The sequence below is a fragment of the Carcharodon carcharias genome, chromosome 12, assembly GCF_017639515.1.
Source record: "Carcharodon carcharias isolate sCarCar2 chromosome 12, sCarCar2.pri, whole genome shotgun sequence".
Classification (NCBI taxonomy): domain Eukaryota; kingdom Metazoa; phylum Chordata; class Chondrichthyes; order Lamniformes; family Lamnidae; genus Carcharodon; species Carcharodon carcharias.
This window is the reverse complement of record NC_054478.1, coordinates 12728905-12750593: the sequence shown is the minus strand read 5'-3', so window position 1 is coordinate 12750593 and position 21689 is coordinate 12728905. Positions and strand designations below refer to the sequence as shown.

At 47.4% G+C, this 21689-nt stretch overlaps 1 protein-coding gene across 1 annotated transcript in view; it reads right to left on the bottom strand.

Annotated features, from left to right (window-relative positions):
- LOC121285065 (striated muscle preferentially expressed protein kinase-like) overlaps nucleotides 1-21689 on the bottom strand; it is a 191316-nt gene that overhangs the window by 40862 nt on the left and 128765 nt on the right. The window contains exons 23-28 of the mRNA XM_041201190.1: nucleotides 17234-17294; nucleotides 16067-16144; nucleotides 13713-13885; nucleotides 12937-12963; nucleotides 8270-8422; nucleotides 2873-2915 (exon numbers count right to left, since the gene is read on the bottom strand). Of these exons, the coding sequence (XP_041057124.1) occupies nucleotides 2873-2915; nucleotides 8270-8422; nucleotides 12937-12963; nucleotides 13713-13885; nucleotides 16067-16144; nucleotides 17234-17294 (535 nt within the window). The remainder of the gene's footprint in view (nucleotides 1-2872; nucleotides 2916-8269; nucleotides 8423-12936; nucleotides 12964-13712; nucleotides 13886-16066; nucleotides 16145-17233; nucleotides 17295-21689) is intronic.

Sequence of the window (21689 nt, the reverse complement as noted above, 5' to 3'; positions counted from 1 at the left end):
ATCAAAAAATAATTAAAGGATTGGGTAGAGTCTCCACTGAGAGATTGTTCCAGTTTGTCAGATCAGAGGGGGCCAGGGGACATGAGGCTAAACTCTTTAAGAGTTGAAACCCACTGGGTGTTGGTCAGTTCCTGTTCCCTGGAAGCAATGAGCCTCAGGAATGTGATGCCAGCTGGTGTGGTGGGTACTGACTCCCTGACCCTTGGAGTGGGAGCTGGACCAGCTCCTGATTGGGGCAGAGATCAGATCATATGGAAGTTAGGTGTCTCTATACAGATCATTTGGTCTGGGTGACCTCCTGGACTGGGTTTCCATCGACTGAGGAGGTTCAGAGAGAAAGTTCCCAGAGTTGATCCTGAGGTATTTCTATGGGTTCTTTTCCCTATCCCAGGAGATCCTGTGGCTGTAGGGGTGGGGTGGGTAGAAAGGGGAGAGTGCGTGAAGGATAGGGATAGGAATCAGGAGTTAGGGATAGGGAAGAAGAGGGGGTGCGTGTCAGGTGGGTAATGGGGAGATGGTGGTGTAGTGGTATTGTCACTGGACTAGTAATCCAGAGGCCCAGGGTTAATGCTCTGGGGACATGGGTTCAAATCCCACCATGGCAGCTGGTGGAATTTAAATTTACTTAATAAATCAGCTAGTCTCAGTAATGGTGACTGTTGTGTTATGTGTTCATTTGGTGTCTCATTGATGAGACCTTGAGACTTGTATGTTTAAACGTGCACCATTTATTGGTAATCCTTAACCATGTCAATAGATATTTTTTGGGCTGGAGGAAGGTTTGTAGTGGAGTTCCCCAGGGGTCGGTATTGGGACCCTTGCTTTTCCTGATATATATTAATGATCTAGATCTTGGTGTGTGGGGGACAATTTCAAAGTTTGCGGATGATACGAAGCTTGGGAGGGTTGTGAACTGCGAGGATGGTGTGGAACTTCAAGAGGACATAGACAAGTTGGTGGAGTGGGCAGATAGGTGGCAGATGTAGTTCAATATGGAGAAGTGTGAGGTGATGCATTTTGGTAGGAAGAACATGGACAGACAATATAAAATAATGAGTGAAATTTTGAAGGGGGTGCAGGAGCAGAAAGATTTGGGTGTATATGTGCATAGATCATTGAAGGTGGCAGGACAGATAGAGAGAGCAGTTAATAAAACATATAGTATCCTGGGCTTTATTAATAGGGGCATGGAGTACAAGAGCTGGGAGGTTATGCTGAATTTATATGACACTCGTTAGACCTCAGCTGGAATATTGTGTACAGTTTTGGGCACCACATTATAGTAAGGATGTGAACACATTGGAGAGGGTGCAGAAGATGTTTACAAGAATGGTTCCAGGGATGAGAGACTTCAGTTACGAAGATAGATTGGAGGGAATGGGACTATTCTCCTTGGAGAGAAGAAGACTAAGAGGAGATTTGATAGAGATGTTCAAAATCATGAGGGGGGCTGGACAGAATAGATAAGGAGAAGCTATTCCCACTCGTAAAAGGATCAAGAACGAGAGGGCACAGGTTTAAAGTGAGTTGCAAATGATGCAAATGTGATGTGAGAAAAAACTTTTTCACACATTGAGTGGTTCAGGTCTGGAATGCACTGCCTGGTAGTTTGGTGGAAGCAGGTTCAATCGAGGCATTCAAGAGGGCATTGGATGATTATTTGAATAGAAATAATGAGCAAGGGTACAGGGAAAAGGCAGGGCAATGGCACTAGGTCACAATGCTCATTTGGAGAGCTGGTGCAGACACGATGGGCTGAATGGCCTCCTGAGCCGTTAAAATTCTGTGATTCTATGATGTCCCCCTCTCTTCTCCCCTATCCCTAACTCCTGATTCCTATCCCTATCCCTCATGCACTCTTCCCTTCCTACCCACCCCACTCTACAGCCACGGGACCTCCTGATGCCCTAGATGCTGCTCACATTCAGGTTTCTTCTAGACTGTTCTGTGAGTCTATGACCATATGTCTCTATATTTCATACCATGGGCTATGCTATTCTGCAGTCCCACGTTAACCCTTTGCTCTGCTGAGCGGTTTTACTCTACAATGGCAGGTACACACAGCAGAGGCCATGAAACAATCGATGATTGTTGTAAAAATCCACCCGGTTCATGAATGACCTTAAGGGGGGAAATTAACTGGTCTGGCCTACATGTGACTCCAGACCCACAGCAATGTGGTTGACTCTTAACTGCCCCCTGAAACGGCCGAGCAGTTCAGGGGCAATTAGGGATGGGCAACAAACACCCACAACCCGTGGAAGAATAAAAAATTGCTCCAGTCATTATGATGTTAGGACAAATACAGAAAGTGGTCTTTTCCAGCCTGCTAATCCCATATGCTCATATTAGAGACTCCATTCACCTGGAGCTCTGTTCTAGAGGATTATTTTCATTGCCTCGGCTGAGTGAGTTTATCTATTTTGACTCCCTTCCACAGAGGAGGGCTCTGTACTGGACCACATTACAGAATGAAAGGTCACCAGCCCGATACCTTTCTCTCTCTACCCGACGCTGTCTGAATATTTCCTGATGTGAGTTACAGAGCGAGTCCCTAGAATCACAGACTGCTTACAGCACAGAAAGTGGCCATTCAGCCCATCCTGTCCATGCTGTCCCTCTGCAAGAGTGAATCAGCTGCTCCTACAATTCCACCTTTTCCTCTGATTCTATTCTCGCAATTATCGCAGTGCTGTATATCCGATTGTTATCGTCAAATACGCAGCTGTTCCCTCATTCAGATCCTGGAAACATGCCTAGAAAGGGGCGAGGATAGGCTGGTGTTCCAGCTGGATGCTCTGTATCCCTTACAGAAAGAAACGAGGAGAGTGAAAACTTCCGTTTAAATCAGCAATGACTGTGTGACACTCACCGAAAACCAAGGGTGCTGGAGACATTCATCTGCATCTGGTCTCCTAGAAACAAGCAGAGGACAGCTTCAGACAGAACCCAGACCCACAGAGGATAGTGTCAGACAGAACCCAGGCACATAGAGGACAGCGTCAGACAGAATCCAGACACACAGAGGACACAGTCAGACAGAACCCAGACCCACAGAGGATAGTGTCAGACAGAACCCAGGCACATAGAGGACAGCGTCAGACAGAATCCAGACACACAGAGGACAGCGTCAGACAGAACCCAGACACACAGAGGACACAGTCAGACAGAACCCAGACCCACAGAGGATAGTGTCAGACAGAACCCAGGCACATAGAGGACAGCGTCAGACAGAACCCAGACACACAGAGGACAGCGTCAGACAGAACCCAGGCACATAGAGGACAGTGTCAGACAGAACCCAGACACACAAAGAACACAGTCAGACAGAACCCAGAGACAGAGAGGGCAGAGTCAGACAGCACCCAGGCACATAGAGAACAGTGTCAGACAGAACCCAGACACACAGAGGACGCAGTCAGGCAGCACCCAGACACACAGAGGACAATATCAGACAGAACCCAGGCACACAGAGGGCGCAGTCAGACAACACTCAGAACTCAGAAACACAGACGACAGTGTCAGACAGAACCCAGATACAGAGAAAACAGCATCAGACAGCACCCAGACACACAGAGGACACAGTCAGACAGAACCCAGAGACAGAGAGGATACAGACAGCACCCAGACACACAGAGGACAATGTCAGACAGAACCAGGGCACACAGAGGGCGCAGTCAGACAGCGCCCAGGCAAGTATCAGACAGAACCCAAACACACAGAGGATAGTGTCAGGACAGCACCGATACAGCCAGGGGAAGCACTGTGATGTGGAGCGATGTGGGACAAGGGAGGTTGGGGATGTCGAATGGGGAAGTGATGTCAGGGTGTGGGGAATTGGGTGAGCAGACCATGTCCCTGGGCTGTGTACCTTGTGTTGAGGCTGGAGGTGGGTTTGAGCAGGGCACAATGGGAAGGTAAGATGCCTGTCCTGTCGGTATCTGTGATAAACTATCCTCCCACTAGGTGTCACTCTCTTGATCAGCTTTTTAACTTTCTGGGAAGAGCTTTGCAGCCATAGCGGAGCTCAGGATGACACATACCGATGAATAAATCCTCCAGCCTGAGATGGTTAGTACTTTATTCAATAACCAATCCACCTGGCAACTACCACCAAGGCTCAATTCCTCAGAATCAGACACTTGTGGGTTTAAATCCCATTCGGAAGCTTGAGTACAGAATCCAGGCTGACGCTCCAGTGCAGTACTGAGGGAGTGCTGCACTGTGGGAACAGCAGTTTGACTGATCACATCTGGATTGTGGTCTACAGGTTTGGTCTCCTTATAAATGTGTCAGACGCAGTTTAGAGAAGGTTCACTCAACTGAGTCCTGGGATTGTTGGGGGGCGTGGAGCGGGGTGCAGTGGTTTATCCTATGAGGAAGTGTTGGACAGGTTGGGCCTGTATCCATTGGAGTTTGGAAGAATGAGAGGCGATCTCATTGAAACATATAAGATCCTGAAGGGACTTGACAGGGTGGATGCTGAAAAGATGGTTCCCCCTGTGGGAGAGACTAGAACCAGGGGACACTGCTTCAAACAAGGGGTCTCCCACTTAAGATGGACAGGAAGAGAAATTTCTCCCTCAGAGGGTCATGAGTCGGTGAAATTCTCTTATCCCAGAGAGCAGTGGAGGCTGGGCCAATGGATATTGTTAAGGCCGGGGTAGATAGGTTCCTGTTTACCAAGGGAGTCGGAGGTTATTGGGGTCGGTGGAGTGTGATCAGAATGGCAGAGCAGGGGCTCAAGGGGCCGAATGGCCTCCTCCTGCTCCTAATTTGTGTGTTTGCATGAGAGGTTAAAATGGGAGGCCTTGTCTGCCCTCTCGGGTGGATTTAAAGATCCCGTGGACACCATTCCAGAGGGGAACACGGGGCAGTTCTCCCCCAGTATCCAGGTCAGAATTTACCCCTCAGCCAACGTCGCTGAAAAATCCAGAAGAGACCCAGGCCATTATCACATTGCGCTTTTGTGGGATCTTGCTGTGCACAAATTAGCTGCTGCGTTTCCCGCATTACGACGGTGACGACGACACTTCAAAAAGGGGTAACCGTTGTTTGTGATGCATTTTGGAAGGTCCCGGGGTCACGAGAGATGCTACAGAAATGCAGGTCCTTTCCTTGATCGGGTGAGCGGGTTTAATGGCTGAACGTTTAATCGATTTTATTTTTAATATGAAGGTAACCCATTAACTTTTCAGAATTCCTAGGTCCTGACATTACAGGAAAAAAAAAAGCTGGTCCGCACTTTTTCTGACAGGCTGCTGATGCTTCAAGGCAGCTGGTCCACAGGAGTGAGTTATCGAGAACGAGGTTAATATTCCCTGAGTGTGATAACAGTGTACCAGGGAGGATCCAGTTTCAGAAACATTCACCAAAAATGGGAGGCGTCTATAATAAAATCACTGGTTCATGTGAGGCCTCTCTTTGCTGCAGTTATTAATACCTCGACTGGTCTCCCCAGACCCATTCCCCTCTCTCCCACCCCCCCCGCCCACCCACCCCTCTCAGATTCTGCCTCACCAGTGTGGAGATGCCCCTGCTCCAACAGACCTCGCTCCAACAGTTAAGGCTGGTTTAAAGAGGATGTTCTCATGACCCTCGGTGCAGCAGTGTGGTCCGGGGACTGTGCGACTGAATCATCAGTGTGGAATTATAGAACAGGGGGAGGCCATTCAGCCCTTGAGCCTGTTACACAGGAACAAGAGGCCATTCAGCACCGCCCCCCCCATCCTCCACCTTGAGAGGGGTACACAGGAACAGGAAGAAGCCATTAGCCCTCAGGCCAGTTACAAGGGGACATTCGGCCCCTTGAGCCTGTAATATAGGAACTGGAGGGGGCCATTCAGCCCCTCAGTTCTGGTACACCGGAACAGGAGGAGGCCATTCAGCCCCTCAAGCCAGTTAAACAGGAGCAGGGAGAGGCCATTCAGCCCCTCAAGCCTGTCACATAGGATCGGGGAGGCCATTCAGCCCCTCCAGCATGTTACACAGGAAGAGGCCATTCTGCCCCTTGGGTCTGTTACACAGGAACAGGGGGATGCCATTCAGCCCCTCAAGCTTGTTTGACCATTCTATTAGATTAAAGTTGATTTGCATCTTAACTCCATCAACCTGCTTTGGTTCCATATCCTTAATCATATTCCCCAACAAAAATCTATCAATCTCAGTTTTGAAATTTTCAATTGACCCCCCGACACCCCCCATCCCCCAGCCTCATCGGCATTTGGGGGAGAGAGTTCCAGATTTCCACTCCCCTCTGTGTGAAGAAGTGCTTCTGACATCACCCCTGAATGGCCTGGCTCGAATTTTAAGATTCTGCCCCCTTTTCTGGATTCTCTCTGTCTACCCTATCAAATCCTTTAATCACCTTAAACACCTTAGTTAGATCACCCCTTAACCTTCTAAACTCAAAGCAATACAATCTGGTCACGTATCACCAATTGGCATACATACTAATACCCCTACGCTCTCTCTGTCTCCTACCTCCTAACCACTTTCCTGCCCTTCTTAATAAGTTGCCTCCAATTATTTGGTAAAAGTCTCCCATGTGGAACCTTAGCGAGTGCCTTCTGGAGGTTGAACCATGACAATTGGTCTCACCATCTGCTCCTTAAAACTTTGACCTGCTGGCACACCTATGCTCAGGTCACCTGGGGCTCAGTGTTTGATAATCGTTCTTATGAAGCACCTTGGGATGCTTTTACTGTGTTAAGGGTGCTACATAAATGCAAGATGTTATTATTCAGAGATTCACAGGGATGCTAATGGATTTCTCAACATCATTCACCTACATCACCGATGGTAGAAAGCTTCATGACGAAATGCTGGAGATACAGACCTGAAAGGAGCTTGGAAATTCCTGATGTTTTACTCTTTTTTAGGGAAAATAGAGAATGGTGAACCAATGGATGATGAGGACACAATCTTGCGGAAGATGAGGCTCTTAACTGATTATTATGATGTTCACCAGGAGATCGGGAGGTGAGTGTCACAACAAAATGGGGTCTTCTTATCGTTATTCTTTCATGGGATGTGGGCTTCGCTGGCTGGGCCAGCATTTACTGCCCATCCCTAGTTGCCCTTGAGAAGGTGGGGGTGAGCTGCCTTCTTGAACCGCTGCAGTCCATGTGGTGTAGGTACACCCACAGTGCTGTTAGGGAGGGAGTTCCAGGATTTTGACCCAGCGACAGTGAAGGAACGGAGATATATTTCCAAGTCAGGATGGTGAGTGACTTGGAGGGGAACTTCCAGGTGGTGGTGTTCCCATGTGTCTGCTGCCCTTGTCCTTCTAGATGGTAGTGGTTGTGGGTTTGGAAGGTGTTATCTAAGGAGGCTTGGTGAATTCTTGCAGTGCACACACTGCTGCTACTGGGCGTCGGTGGTGGAGGGAGTGAATGTTTGTGGATGGGGTGCCAGTCAAGTGGGCTGCTTTGTCCAGGTAAGTGGGGAGTATTCCATCACACTCCTGACTTGTGCCTTGTAGATGGTGGACAGACTTTGGGGAATCAGGAGGTGAGTTACTTTCCTGTGTGTTATATATGCTCCAAGACCCTTCAGAGAAGAAATTATCAATCAAAATCTGACACTGAGCCACATAAGGAGATATCAGGACAGGTGACCCAAAGCTTGGTCAAAGAGATCGAACTTAGGGAGCATCTTAAAGTTGGAGAGAGAGGTGGAGAGGTTTAGGGAGGGAATTCCAGAGCTTGAGACCCAGGCAGCTGAAGGCACGGCCGCCACTGGTGGAGCGATTAAAATCAGGGATGCGCCGGAGGCCAGAATTAGAGGAGTGGAGAGATCTCGGAGGGATGTGGGGCTGGAGGAGGTTACAGAGATAGGGAGGGGAGAGGTTATGGGGGGATTTGAAAGGATGAAAATTGCTGGACTGGGAACCAATGTAGGTCAGGGAGCATAGGGTTACTGGGTAAATGGTACTTGGTGTGAGTTGAGAAATGGACAACAGAGTTTTGAAGCCTTCAAGCATGTGGGAAGCTGGCCAGGAATGCGCTGGAATGGCCAATTCCAGAGGTAACAAAGGCGTGAGGGTGAGACGAGGTGAGATGAGTGTACGGAGGAGCAGAAGCTGGGTGGAGATGGCCGATGCTAGTGAGTTGGAAGTAGGTGGTCTTGGTGATGGAGAGAATATTTTGGGGGTGGGTGGTCAGAAACTCTGCTCCAGGTGAAGTAGAATGGCCGGATTGTTAACTGTCCGGATATTTGAGCAGATGGTCGCTCTCCAGCTCCCGCAATCCATGCCGTTTGTACTTACTGTTTGTCCTCTACCAGGAGCCTGATGACAAACGCCCTCGATTCCCGGCTCAGGTTCGCAAACATATTCTCCTCGAAAGCAACGTTGTAATTTTTCACGTTAAGTAACGTGGTCTTGTCATTCTCGCTGAAGAACGGGGAAATCCCAGTCAGACTGCAAAGAAAAGAAGCAGGAATACGTTGACAATCACTCAGAGTCCAGACCAAACACCGAATCAGGGAATCATATCGCACAGCAGGAGGACACTTGGCCCACCAAGTCTGTGCTTTCTCTCTGTCCCACTCCTTCACTATTGCTCCAAAGCCCAGGTAATTTCTCCTTTTCAACTATCTATCCAACTTCCTTTTGAGAGTTCCTATTGAATCTGCTTCCACTGTCCTTTCAGGCAGCGCCTTCCAGATCACACCAACTCGCTGTGTCAAAAAGAGGCACCTCACTCTCTGGTTCTTTTGCCTATTATCTTAAATCTGTGACCGTCTGGTTACTAATCCTCCTGCCATTCCAAACAATTCTTCTTTATTTATTTCATAAAAACCCCTCATAATTTTCAGCACCTCGATTCAATCTCCCCCTTAACCTTCTCTGCTCCAAGGAGAACAATCCCAGCTTCCCCAGTCTCTCCACATAACTGAAGTCCCTCATCCCTGCTCCCATTCCAATAACTCTCCTCCGCACACTCTCCAAGACCTTTGGATCTAATCAATGTCACCGTGACCTTTGGTGTTACTTGGTGTTATTATTTCAGTGTTTTGATTGTTTTCCTTGTTTGTGCATTTCCTGCCACTGCTTATAAACCCAAGGAGGCCACACGTTTTATAAAAGAATGCAGGATGAGAAGTATATAAAACATTAAAAAGCCTTCAAAAGTGTGTGTGTGAAATTCACTGAGCAAGCCTCCAATTTCAGAGACTGGAATACTCAGCCGGTGAGCAGCTCCATAAGGTAGTTGGGATTAGCTCTGACACTTTGCTCAGGTAGGGGGGCAGTGGATCAGACACTGACCTTTCACCAGCAACACTGATGGGACTGAGTGCAAGGAATTTGGAGGAAATCTCAATTCATTCCCATAGCACAAGCTGTCTCTGATTCATCGAACTCAGAGAGGTCACGAGGCACTTAGTACAATAGAGAGGCGTAAGATTCATTATCAAAACAGTGTAGAGGGAGTTTTACTCTGTATCTAACCCAGTGCTGTACCTGTCCTGGGAGTGTTTGATGGGGACGGTGTAGAGGGAGCTTTACTCTGTATCTAACCCCGTGCTGTACCTGTCCTGAGAGTGTTTGATGGGGACAGTGTAGAGGGAGCTTTACTCTGTATCTAACCCTGTGCTGTACCTGTCCTGGGAGTGTTTGATGGGGACAGTGTAGAGGGAGATTTACTCTGTATCTAACCCTGTGCTGTACCTGTCCTGGGAGTGTATGATGGGGACGGTGTAGAGGAAGCTTTACTCTGTATCTAACTCTGTGCTGTACCTGTCCTGGGAGTGTTTGATGGGGACAGTGTAGAGGGAGGTTTACTCTGTATCTAACCCCATGCTTTACCTGTCCTGGGAGTGTTTGATGGGGACAGTGTAGTGAGAGCTTTACTCTGTATCTAATCCCTTGCTGTACCTGTCCTGGGAGTGTTTGATGGGGACGGTGTAGAGGGAGCTTTACTCGGATTCTAACCCCGTGCTGTACCTGTCCTGGGAGTGTTTGATGGGGACGGTGTAGAGGGAGCTTTACTCGGATTCTAACCCTGTGCTGTACCTGTCCTGGGATTGTTTGATGGGGACAGTGTAGAGGGAGGTTTACTCTGTATCTAACCCCATGCTTTACCTGTCCTGGGAGTGTTTGATGGGGACAGTGTAGAGAGAGCTTTACTCTGTATCTAACCCCATGCTGTACCTGTCCTGGGAGTGTATGATGGGGACGGTGTAGAGGAAGCTTTACTCTGTATCTAACTCTGTGCTGTGCCTGTCCTGGGAGTGTTTGATGGGGACAGTGTAGAGGAGCTTTACTCTGTATCTAACCCTGTGCTGTACCTGCCCTGGGAGTGTTTGATGGGGACAGTGTAGAGGGAGGTTTACTCTGTATCTAAACCCATGCTGTACCTGTCCTGGGAGTGTTTGATGGGGACAGTGTAGAGGGAGCTTTACTCTGATTCTAACCCCATGCTGTACCTGTCCTGGGAGTGTTTGATGGGGACAGTGTAGAGAGAGCTTTACTCTGTATCTAACCCCGTGCTGTACCTGTCCTGGGAGTGTATGATGGGGACGGTGTAGAGGAAGCTTTACTCTGTATCTAACCCCGTGCTGTACCTGCCCTGGGAGTGTTTGATGGGGACAGTGTAGAGGGAGCTTTACTCTGATTCTAACCCCATGCTGTACCTGTCCTGGGAGTGTTTGATGGGGACAGTGTAGAGAGAGCTTTACTCTGTATCTAACCCGGTGCTGTACCTGTCCTGGGAGTGTATGATGGGGACGGTGTAGAGGAAGCTTTACTCTGTATCTAACCCTGTGCTGTACCTGTCCTGGGAGTGTTTGATGGGGACGGTGTAGAGGAAGCTTTACTCTGTATCTAACCCCGTGCTGTACCTGTCCTGGGAATGTTTGATGGGGTCAGTGTAGAGGGAGCTTTACTCTGTATCTAACCCCGTGCTGTACCTGATAGGATGTTTGTTGTTTGAAAGTTGAGAAAGGAGATTATTGCTCAGTATTGGTATCAGTTGCTCTCATTGGAATAAAAAGGACAGAACAAAAACAAATTGATATGAAAAAATGTTTAATCTCTCTCTGACTGATTTGTTAACTCAGGAATTAATCAAGCTAACCCTCGAAGATAAACCTCATAACCCCCTTTCTGTAACACACAGAAACCAGGTGTAGCTCTGAATGTTCTTGTGGAGTGGAATTGTAATTAGGAAGTACAGTCCCCATTGTTCCCTAGCAGGAGCTGGGAGCATGTACATATCCCATTATTATTTTTAATGTTGCGTAGTAGGCTGATGCTTCCAGTACATTCTCTGCTTTGCCAGAGTGTGGCTGCTTTCTGCCCTACAGCCAGACACTCCTCACACTCCATTCCCATTGGACATGTTGGGACAGATTGAAGCCGTGAGCAAAGCTCTTGCACAGCAACAGAAACAGCAGAGCTCTCGCTGAATAAGTCACACACAATCCAACCCATCTCTCAGCATCTTCACATGGTCTAGAGTGGAAGCAGGGATGAGGGGACTTCAGGTGCAGGGAGAGACTGGGGAAGCTGGGATTGTTCTCCCTGGAGCAGAGAAGGTTTAGGGGAGATTTAATAGAGGCGTTCAAAATCATAAAAATTACGGTTGTTTCCAGTGGCAGCTGGTTTGGTAATCAGAGGGACACAGATTGAAGAGAATCGGAGAAAGAGCCAGAGGGGGAGTGGACAATTTTGTTCACACAGCGAGTTCTGGTGATCTGGAAGGCGCTGCCTGAAAGGGCGGTGGAAGCAGATTCAATAGGAACTTTCAAAAGAAAAGTGGACCAAAGCCTGAAAAGAAACATTTATAGGGCTGAGGGGAAAGAGCAGGGGGCGTGGGACTAATTGGATAGCTCTCTCAAAAAGGGCCAGCACAGACTGCTGCTCCGAATGGCCTCCTTCTGTGGTGTGTCATTCTAGGAATAGTGACTACGCTTCAAGAGTACTTTGGGTCACCCTTTATTAGTTAACTGTCTTGAGTCACAAGAATACAAGAATTGGGAACAGGAGTAGGCCATTTGGTCCATCGAGCCTGCTCTCCCAGTTGATAAGATCTTGGTTGATCTGACTGGTCTGAACTCCACTCTCCTCCCTGTCCCCTATAACCCATCACTCCCTTGTCAATCAAAAATCTAACTCAGCCCTGAATGTATTCAATGACCCATCCCCCACTGCTCCCTGGGGAAGAGAATTCCAAACACTAACAACCCTTTGAGGGAAGAAATTCCTCCTCATCTCCATCTTAAATAGGAGACCTTTTATTTTTAAACTGAGACCCCCTATTTCTAGATTCCCCCATGAGGGGAAACATCCTCTCAGCATCCACCCTGTCAAATCCCTTCAGAATCTTATAAATTTCAATAAGATCACCTCTCATTCTTCTAAACTGCAACCTGTTCAACCTTTCCCCATAAGACAAAACCCCTTCTCTGAATGCAAGTATATCCAAGAAAGCAAGTAAGGAGACCAAAACCTTACACAGTACTCCAGATACAGTCTCACCAATGCCCTGTACGACTGTAGCGAAACATCCCTACTTATAAATTCCATTCCCTTTGCAATAAACACCAACAGTCCATTTGCCTTCCGAATCACTCGCTGTACCTGCCTATTAACTTTTTGTGATTCCTGTACCAGGACACCCAGATCCCTCTGTACCTCAGAGTTTTGCAACCTCTCTCTCTCTATTTAAATAATTTGCTGCTTTTCTGTTCTTCCTGCCAAAGTGGATAAGGTTCACATTTTCCCACATTACGTTCCATCTGCCAAATCTTTGCCCTCTCACTGAACCTGTCTCCGTCCCTTTGCAGTTTCCTTATGTCCTCTTCACAATTTACTTTCTTCATCCATCTCTTTTGTGTCATTGGACACCAAGCGCCCTTGATAAGGGTGAAATCTGGGAGAACAGAACTGTGAGTAACAGACAGTAACAACCTGGAGAGGTAAGAACTCACCTAACGTAGGCAATGACTCCCACAGGCCTGTCAATAAAATAAAATACAGGGTGAGCAGCACCACAACAAACACCATGTTCAAACAAACCCCCATAACCCTTATCAGTGACACGGTAACATCACAGAGTGGCAGATCACAGAATATATCTGTTCCAATCGTGTCGTCCATTCTGACTAGGCTTTGAACCACTAGCAGCGAGGCCCACAACACCCCGGCACGTAATCACAGGTCTTCACCTTGGCATGCTGGGCGATACTCTCTCTCCTGTGAGCCATAGGATCCAGGGCTCGAGGCCCACTCCAGAGGCTGGAGCGCCTAATCCAGGCTGAGACTCCCAGTGCGGTATTGAGGGAGGGCTGCAGTGGTCTGAGGCACCGTCTTTCGAAGGAGACGATAAAACCGAGGCTCCGTCTGCCCTCTCTAGCGAAGGTTAAAGATCCCACAGTCAACATCTGGAAGAGGAGCAGGGGAGTTCTCCCTGCAGCGCCCCGACCAATATCTGTCCCTCAGCCAACATCACAAAAAAAGCAGATTCTCTCAGTGCTGGTTGTGGGTGCTCGCTGTCTGTCAATTGGCCGCTACGTTTTTCTAAATTGTAACACTTCAGAAGTATTTTACTGGCTGTACAAACGCTTTGTGACAGCCTGAGGAGGTCATGGACACAATATAAACACAGGTCTATTTTTCTTAAGTTGGGCAGTTTTGTGATTTGCTTGAACAGTGTCACTGACTCATACACACACGCACACACACACAGAGCAATGATATTTCATACCAGATGTCGGTAACGTGTGAGACTGGCGTCTGGTTCACAATCTCCGGTGAGACGTATTCCGGAGTTCCGAACTGACAGTACTGCGGCGTGTCTGGCATGACTGCCTGAGCATTCCCAAGATCGCAGATCCGGACACTCTCGCTGGCTGAGTCTGCCATCAGAATATTGTCGGGCTGGAAGGAGAAAGGAAGGGAAGAGAAATCACAGAATGTTACTGCGCAGGCTGGGGGAGGACATTTGACCCGTTGTATCCGTGCTGGCCCTTTGAGAGAGCCATCGGATTAGTCCCAATCCCCTGCTCTTTCCCCGTATCCCTGGAAACTTTTGCCCTTCATGTATTTACCCAATTCCCCCTTTTGAAAGTTCTTATGGAATCTGCTTCCACCGCCCTTTCAGGCAGATCACAACAACTCACTGTGAGAAGAAATTCCTCTCACCTCCCCCTCTGGTTCTTTCCCCAATTATCTTAACTCACATCTGAGGTGATGCGAGCCATTCTGAGCATCACACCTGAGGAAGGATAGGCTGGCCTTGGAGAGAGCTCAGTGTCGAGTTACCAGAATGATTCAATGACTCTGAGAATGAGGGCATTACAAAAGCCACAATTGTATTCCTTGGAATTTAGACAACCTAAGGGTGATTTGGTTGAAGTTTTCAAGGTATTGAGGGGAACATATAAGGATCGATGGGGAGAAATGATTTCCACTTGTTGAGGAGTTGAGGGCTAGAGGACAGAGACAAAAAATTAGAGTGAAATTAGGAAACACTTCTACACAGAAAGGGTGGTAGAAGTTTGGAACTCTCTTCCACAAACAGCAATTGATGATGGGTCAACTGTTAATCTTCAAATTGATTGATTTGTGTTATCCAAAGATATTAAGGGATATGGGGTAAAGGTGGATCCATGGAGTTAGGTTACAGATTAACCATGATCTCATTGTGTGGTGGAACAGGCAGGAGGGGCTGAATGGCCTCCTCTTGGATCCTATGTTCCTATCTGTGTCCTCTGGTTGCTGACCTTTTTTGTCACTATTTACTTTTTATCAAAACCCCTCATGATTTTAGAGCTATGATATGAGGAGGAGTATCTCAGCCCGTGTGTCTGTTTCCAGTATGCTGCACTGCCCCGTGTGTGAGGGCATTCTCAAAATGTGGTGAGATTCCTGCCACTTAGTGCCATCTGTACTAATTCCACTGCCTTCCTCTAGGTTGGATCCACGAGACTGTGGACTCCAATCCACTGCTGTCATGAGATTGGTCTGCTGGGTCATGGAAATACCGTTTTGGGGTACAGTTTGGGAGTAATTTCCAACGTGTGGTAAGTGTGTCTCAGGAGGAGCAGGTGACCTTGGACCTAGTGTTTCCAAATCTTTAACCTTGAAGGCTTTTTATAAATATAGGTGGTGGTTTCCTTGTCAATAGGGTGAGATCTGAGGGTTTGGAGTGCACCGCCCATAACTGGTGGACGGTGGAGCTTTGTGTGTGTGCAGCATCTTGGAGTCCTCACACTGACCAGCAGCAGAGACTGTGAACAGACAACCTAACTGGAGGACAGAGCTGAGTCTCTGGAGGCACCAGCTGATGCAGGAGACAGCACAGGCTACATGGACAGTCTTACATTGTGCTACACTAACCCCTGAGACTGCAAGAGGACCCTAAGGTTAGTTGTTGTAATGTTCTGGGTCATTCAGTTTATAAATATGTGTAATTCTTAAAATGATGGATGAAATGATTCCACACCAACATTTATCAATAATTTCATACAAATGTTTTCATGTTTGCATTCCGTAGTATAGTCTCAGGATGAGTGGGACAGACTGATAGTGAGACAGAGAAAGATAGAGAGAGAGCCAGAAAGAGAAAGAGACAGAGAGAGACAGATAAACAGAAAGAAAGAGAGGAACATAGAGACAGAGGCTGAGAGGCAGAGAGATAGAGAGAGTGAGAAAGAGAGAGAGAAACAGAGAGAGAGTGAGACAGAGAGAGAGAGACACAGTGAGAGAGAGAGAGAGAGACAAAGAGAAACAAAAACTGACTGACAGACACAAAGAGAGAGACAGAGAGAAAGAAATGTGGAGACAGAGAGACAAATAGGGACAAACAGAAATAAAGTCACAGAGAGAGGCAGGGACAGGCAGATGGACAGATGACAGGAGACAGGCAGTGGCCAGGAGACAGACAGAGGGAGAAATAAATCACAGGATAATAAAATCTCTAACATTTGTGATTAACAGGAAAGATCGATTTACATTGTTGCACCTGTGGTAAACCTCAGTGTGTTAGTAAACCACTAGGGCCTATCTGGAGAAGCACTGTGTTAACTTGAGGCCAGGCAGGATGGACACTGAGATTACCTTGATATCCAGGTGAAGGATGTTATTCTGGTGCAGGTAGCTGAGTCCCTCCAGAATCTGTCGGATGTACAGCCGCAGCTGGTAAAGGAGATCTCGGTTAGTACCCGGAGAGACAAACCAACACGGAACCCATCCAAATACCTCCCAGTCCCCTTCCCTCCAGTGGGGGCTGTCCCACCATCACCCAGACACATCCAGCTGACCTGTCAGGGTCTGTCCAGGCCAGCTGCAATGATGTAACACTGCAGTGAGTTCAAATCCCGTGGTGGGTACTTTGAGAATCTGAATTCAATCACAAAAATCTGCTTCCAGTAAAAATGACCACGAAGCTGCTGGATTGTCATCAAAATCCCACCTGGTGATCCCTTAGCAAATGAAATGTGTGTTGTCCTTACTCGGTGTGGGACTATATGTGACTCCAGACCCACAGCTATGGGGCTGACTCTGAACTTCCCTATGAACGAGTTTAGGAAGGTTATGGTTTGTGCAGGGCTCTTAGGGGTTAGGCAGTAAATGCCAGCCTCAGCAGCCCGCATCCCGAGAATGAATTAAATAGAAACTAAAGACCTTTATAAACAGCTGTCTTGGTCAACGACCCCGCGATAATCTGTTTACAACCCAACTGTGCAAACTCAGAGCGTGTAAATGACTGGATCATCCCAAACCGGATTCCTCCTGGATCTTGCGAATGGCATGTGCCAATGGTGTCTCAGTGGGGAGCACGCTTGAGCACAAACTCTAGGCTGACAGTCGCAGTGCAGTACTGAGGGAGTGCTGCCCTGTCGGAGGAGATGTCTCTTGGATGAGACATTAAACCGAGGCCCGGTCAGTCTCACTCAGGTGGATGTAAAAGATCCCGTAGTAACTATTTCGAAGGAGAGTAAGAGGGTTATACACAGTTTACTGGCCAATATTTATCCCTCAATCAGAAGAAAAACAGGCGATCAGTCTTTATTACGCTGCCACATTTGAGGTCTTGCTGTGCACAAATTGGCTGCTGTGTTTCCTACATTACAACAGTAACGACACTTCAAAGAGTACGTCATTGGATGTAAAGTGCTTTAGAACGTCCTGTGGTCAGGAAAGGTGCTATAGAAATGCAAGTTTTTCTCTTCACTAACCCGTCGGAGTAGAGTTTGGTCAATGAGCAATGACATTATTACAAACCTCGCTTTCTAGGATGTTGGGTTTCTTGATTAGGTGATCAAACAGTTCCTCCTGTGCACAGCTACAGTCAGAGTCAAAGCAAAAATCGAACATGGTGATAAAACCCCCCAAAACAAACTCAGTGGTAGATTACAGATAAAATATTAAAGAGCTGGTATTTTTTCAGTAACAGGTATACAGTGTGTAACTTGGTAAAATCTTGTCAAACACCAGTATACAGATGGAGCTATTGAGGTGTTTCAGGGAAGCAACAGGTCTCAGGCCCAATAAAATATAACTTAAAGCTCCCTCTACACCGTCCCCATCAAACACTCCCAGGACAGGTACAGCACGGGGTTAGATACAGAGTAAAGCTCCCTCTACACTGTCCCCATCAAACACTCCCAGGACAGGTACAGCACGGGGTTAGATACAGAGTAAAGCTCCCTCTACACTGTCCCCATCAAACACTCCCAGGACAGGTACAGCACGGGGTTAGATACAGAGTAAAGCTCCCTCTACACTGTCCCCATCAAACACTCCCTGGACAGGTACAGCAAGGGATTAGATACAGAGTAAAACTCCCTCTACACTGTCCCCATCAAACACTCCCAGGACGGGTACAGCACGGGGTTAGATACAGAGTAAAGCTCCCTCAACACTGTCCACATCAACCACTCCCAGGACAGGTACAGCACGGGGTTAGCTATAGGGTAAAGCTCCCTCTACACATTCCCCATCAAACATTCCCAGGAGAGGTACAGCATGGGTTTAGATACAGAGTAAAGCTCCCTCTACACTGTCCCCATCAAACACTCCCAGGACAAGTACAGCATGGGGTTAGATACAGAGTAAAGCCCCCTCTAGACTGTCCCCATCAAACACTCCCAGGACAGGTACAGCACAGGGTTAGATACAGAGTAAAGCCCCCTCTACACTGTCCCCATCAAACACTCCCAGGACAGGTACAGCACGGGGTTAGATACAGAGTAACGCTCCCTCTACACTGTCCCCATCAAACACTCCCAGGACAGGTACAGCACGGGGTTAGATACAGAGTAACGCTTCCTCTACACTGTCCCCATCAAGCACTCCCAGGACAGTTACAGCATGGGGTTAGATACAGAGTAACGCTCCCTCTACACTGTCCCCATCAAACACTCCCAGGACAGGTACAGCACGGGGTTAGATACAGAGTAAAACTCCGTCTACACTGTCCCCATCAAACACTCCCAGGACAGGTACAGCACGGGGTTAGATACAGAGTAAAGCTCCCTTTACACTCTCCCCATCAATGGATTAATTTTGACTTAGTAAAAATTGGCTGATATTGTTTCAGTTGCTGGTTTGACATCTCTTATGCTTTTTATTTTCAATCCATTTTATTTCTGACTAAAGGTATCCACCACTAGGAGAGGCGATGGCGTAGTGGTATTGTCATTGGACTGGTAATACAGAGACCCAAGATAATGCTTTGGGGAACTGGGTTCGAGTCCCACCATGACAGATAGTGAAACTGAAACTGAATTTTAAAAATCTAGTGATGACCATCAAACCATTGTCGATTGTTGTTGCAAAAATCTATCCTTTAGGAAATCTGCTGTCCTCAACCTGGTCGATCCTACATGCAACTCCAGACACACAGCAATGTGGTTGACTCTGAAATGGCCTAGCAAGACACTCAGCTGTATCAGACTGCTAAAAAAGCCTAAAGGGAATGAAACCAGACGGACCGCCCGGCATCAACCTAGGTACCAGACATAACAACGGCAATCTCAGCCAAGTCGACTCTGCAAAGTCCTCCTTACTAACACCTGGGGGCTTGTGCCAAAATTGGGAGAGCTGTCTCACAGCCTAGTCAAGCAACAGCCTGACATAGTCATCCTCACGGAATCACACCTTACAGATAATGTCCCAGACACCACCATCACCATCCCTGGATATGTCCTGTCCCACCAGCAGGACAGACGCAGCAGGGTTGGCGGCTCAGTGGTATACAGTCGGGAGGGAGTTACCCTGGGAGTCCTCAACTAGGCACACAGAACTGCCAATAGAAAATCTCAGCTCCTCAGTTACATTAGCGGAAAAGGATTTACTCTCCGAGGCACCGAAAGAAAAATTGGCTGATGACAATACTTTTGTTGGTGCAACTAGTGATGATTCAGATATTGTTACCCTTGAGCCACCACCTGTGGAAGATCTTCAAGCTGTCCAGGAGGGACCTGAAGTTGCAGCAGAAGAGCAGACAAACGATGACATCATCCAGAAGTCTCATGGCATCAGGTCAAACATGGGCAAGGAAACCTCCTGCAGATTACCACGTACCGCCCTCCCTCAGCTGATGAATCAGTGCTCCTCCATGTTGAACACCACTTGGAGGAAGCACTGAGGGTGGCAAGGGCGCAGAATGTACTCTGGGTGGGGGACTTCAATATCCATCACCAAGAGTGACTCGGTAGCACCACTACTGACCTAGCTGGCCGAGTCCTAAAGGACAGAGCTGCTAGACTGGGTCTGTGACAGGTGGTGAGGGAACCAACAAGAGGGAAAAATATACTTGTCCCCATCCTCACCAACCTGCCTGCTGCAGATGCATCTGTCCATGACAGTATCGGTAGGAGTGACCACCACACAGTTGTTGTGGAGATGAAGTCCTGTCTTCACCTTGAGGATACCCTCCATCGTGTTGTGTGGCACTGCCACTGTGCTAAATGGGATAGATTTCAAACAGATCTAGCAACTCAAGACTGAGCATCCATGAGGCACTGTGGGCCATCAGCAGCAGCAGAATTGTACTCAAACACAATCTGTAACCTTGTGGCCTGGCATATCCCCCACTCTACCGTTACCATCAAGCCAGGGGGTCAACCCTGGTTCAATGAAGAGTGCAGGAGGGCATGTCAGGAGCAGCACCAGGCATACCTAAAAATGAGGTGTCAACCTGGTGAAGCTACAACACAGGACTGCTTGTGTGCCAAACAGCATAAGCAGCAAGTGAGAGACAGAGCTAAGCGATCCCACAGCCAACGGATCAGATCTAATCTCTGCAGTCCTGCCACATCCAGTCATGAATAGTGGTGGACAATTAAACAACTCACTGGAGGAGAAGGCTCCACAAATATCCCCATCCTCAATGATGGAGGAGCCCAGCACATCAGTGCAAAAGATAGGGCTGAAGCATTTGCTACAATCTTCAGCCAGAAGTGCTGAGTGGATGATCCATCTCAGCCTCCTCCGGAGATCCCCAGCATCACAGATGCCAGTCTTCAGCCAATTTGATTCACTCCACATGATATCATGAAAGGGATGAAGGCACTGGATACTGCAAAGGCTATGGGCCCTGACAACATTCTGGCAATAGTACTGAAGGCTTCTCATCCAGAACTTGCCATGCCCCTAGCCAAGCTGTTCCAGTACAGCTACAACACTGGCATCTACCCGGCTATGTGGAAAATTGCCAGTGTATGTCCTGTACACAAAAGCAGGACAAATCCAACCCGGCCAATTACTGCCCCATCAGTCTATTCTCCATCATCAGTAAAGTGATGGAAAGGGTCATCAACAGTGTGTGAGAATGGATGTTATTTTGTTTCAATATTTTTGGGGAATATTGTGTTATTCTGTAAAGAAGCTGGGTGTCTGTGGCTGTGTGTATGTCTGTTTGTGATTTAATTAAGCTGGGCAAGAGTTTGATAAGAGTCACGTTGTCTGGGGGTTTTGAAACATGAAAAGGATAAGGTATTAAGTTTGAGGTACAAGAGGTTTAGATGCAACATTTGCATTTTTAGATAAGTTGAGAATTTGTTTGAATATCAAAGAGGAGTCAGAGGTGCCAAGAAAATAATTGCATCTTGCGGGAGTTCATAGGTAAACAAGTAATGGGGATATTATATTTTATTGACCCTAAAGCAAAGACAAGATAGAAACATGCAAGATCTTAAATTTGGAAAGGGTGGAGTTTCAAAAGAGTGTGAGAACAATGAAAGTGAATTGAAGGTGGAAAAAATATATTAGTGTCGCTGTGGATAGCTGCTAACCTAGAGATGGATGGAGCTGTTGGATCTGTTGAGATTGCTGGAGCTCTGGGCTGGGAGAGGACGCAGTTTGAATCATCCATCCAGTCAAGCCAGAAAAGTCTTGGGCTGCAGCAAGCAGTTTTATTCTGAAGTGGATTCCACCGCAGAGTGGAAGAGGGTAAAGGTCATGTGGTACACCTCTATTGAAGCTACAGCAGTTTGCCTTGTGTAATATTACTGGATGTTATAGTTGATACCTATAAGGGAGTGTTGCCTGGAAGGTGTTTATTTGTGATTTTGAACAAGTAGAGTGTTTTTAGGGGTAGGTTTTGTAACATTAACCTTAACTGTGTAACTGTAATCTTGTGTGCTTAAGTTTTCTTTTATTTTTTGTCAATAAAACTTTTACCTTTAATGTTCAAAAGCCCGAAAGAAAAAAAAGGTTGTCAACTTGTGGATGC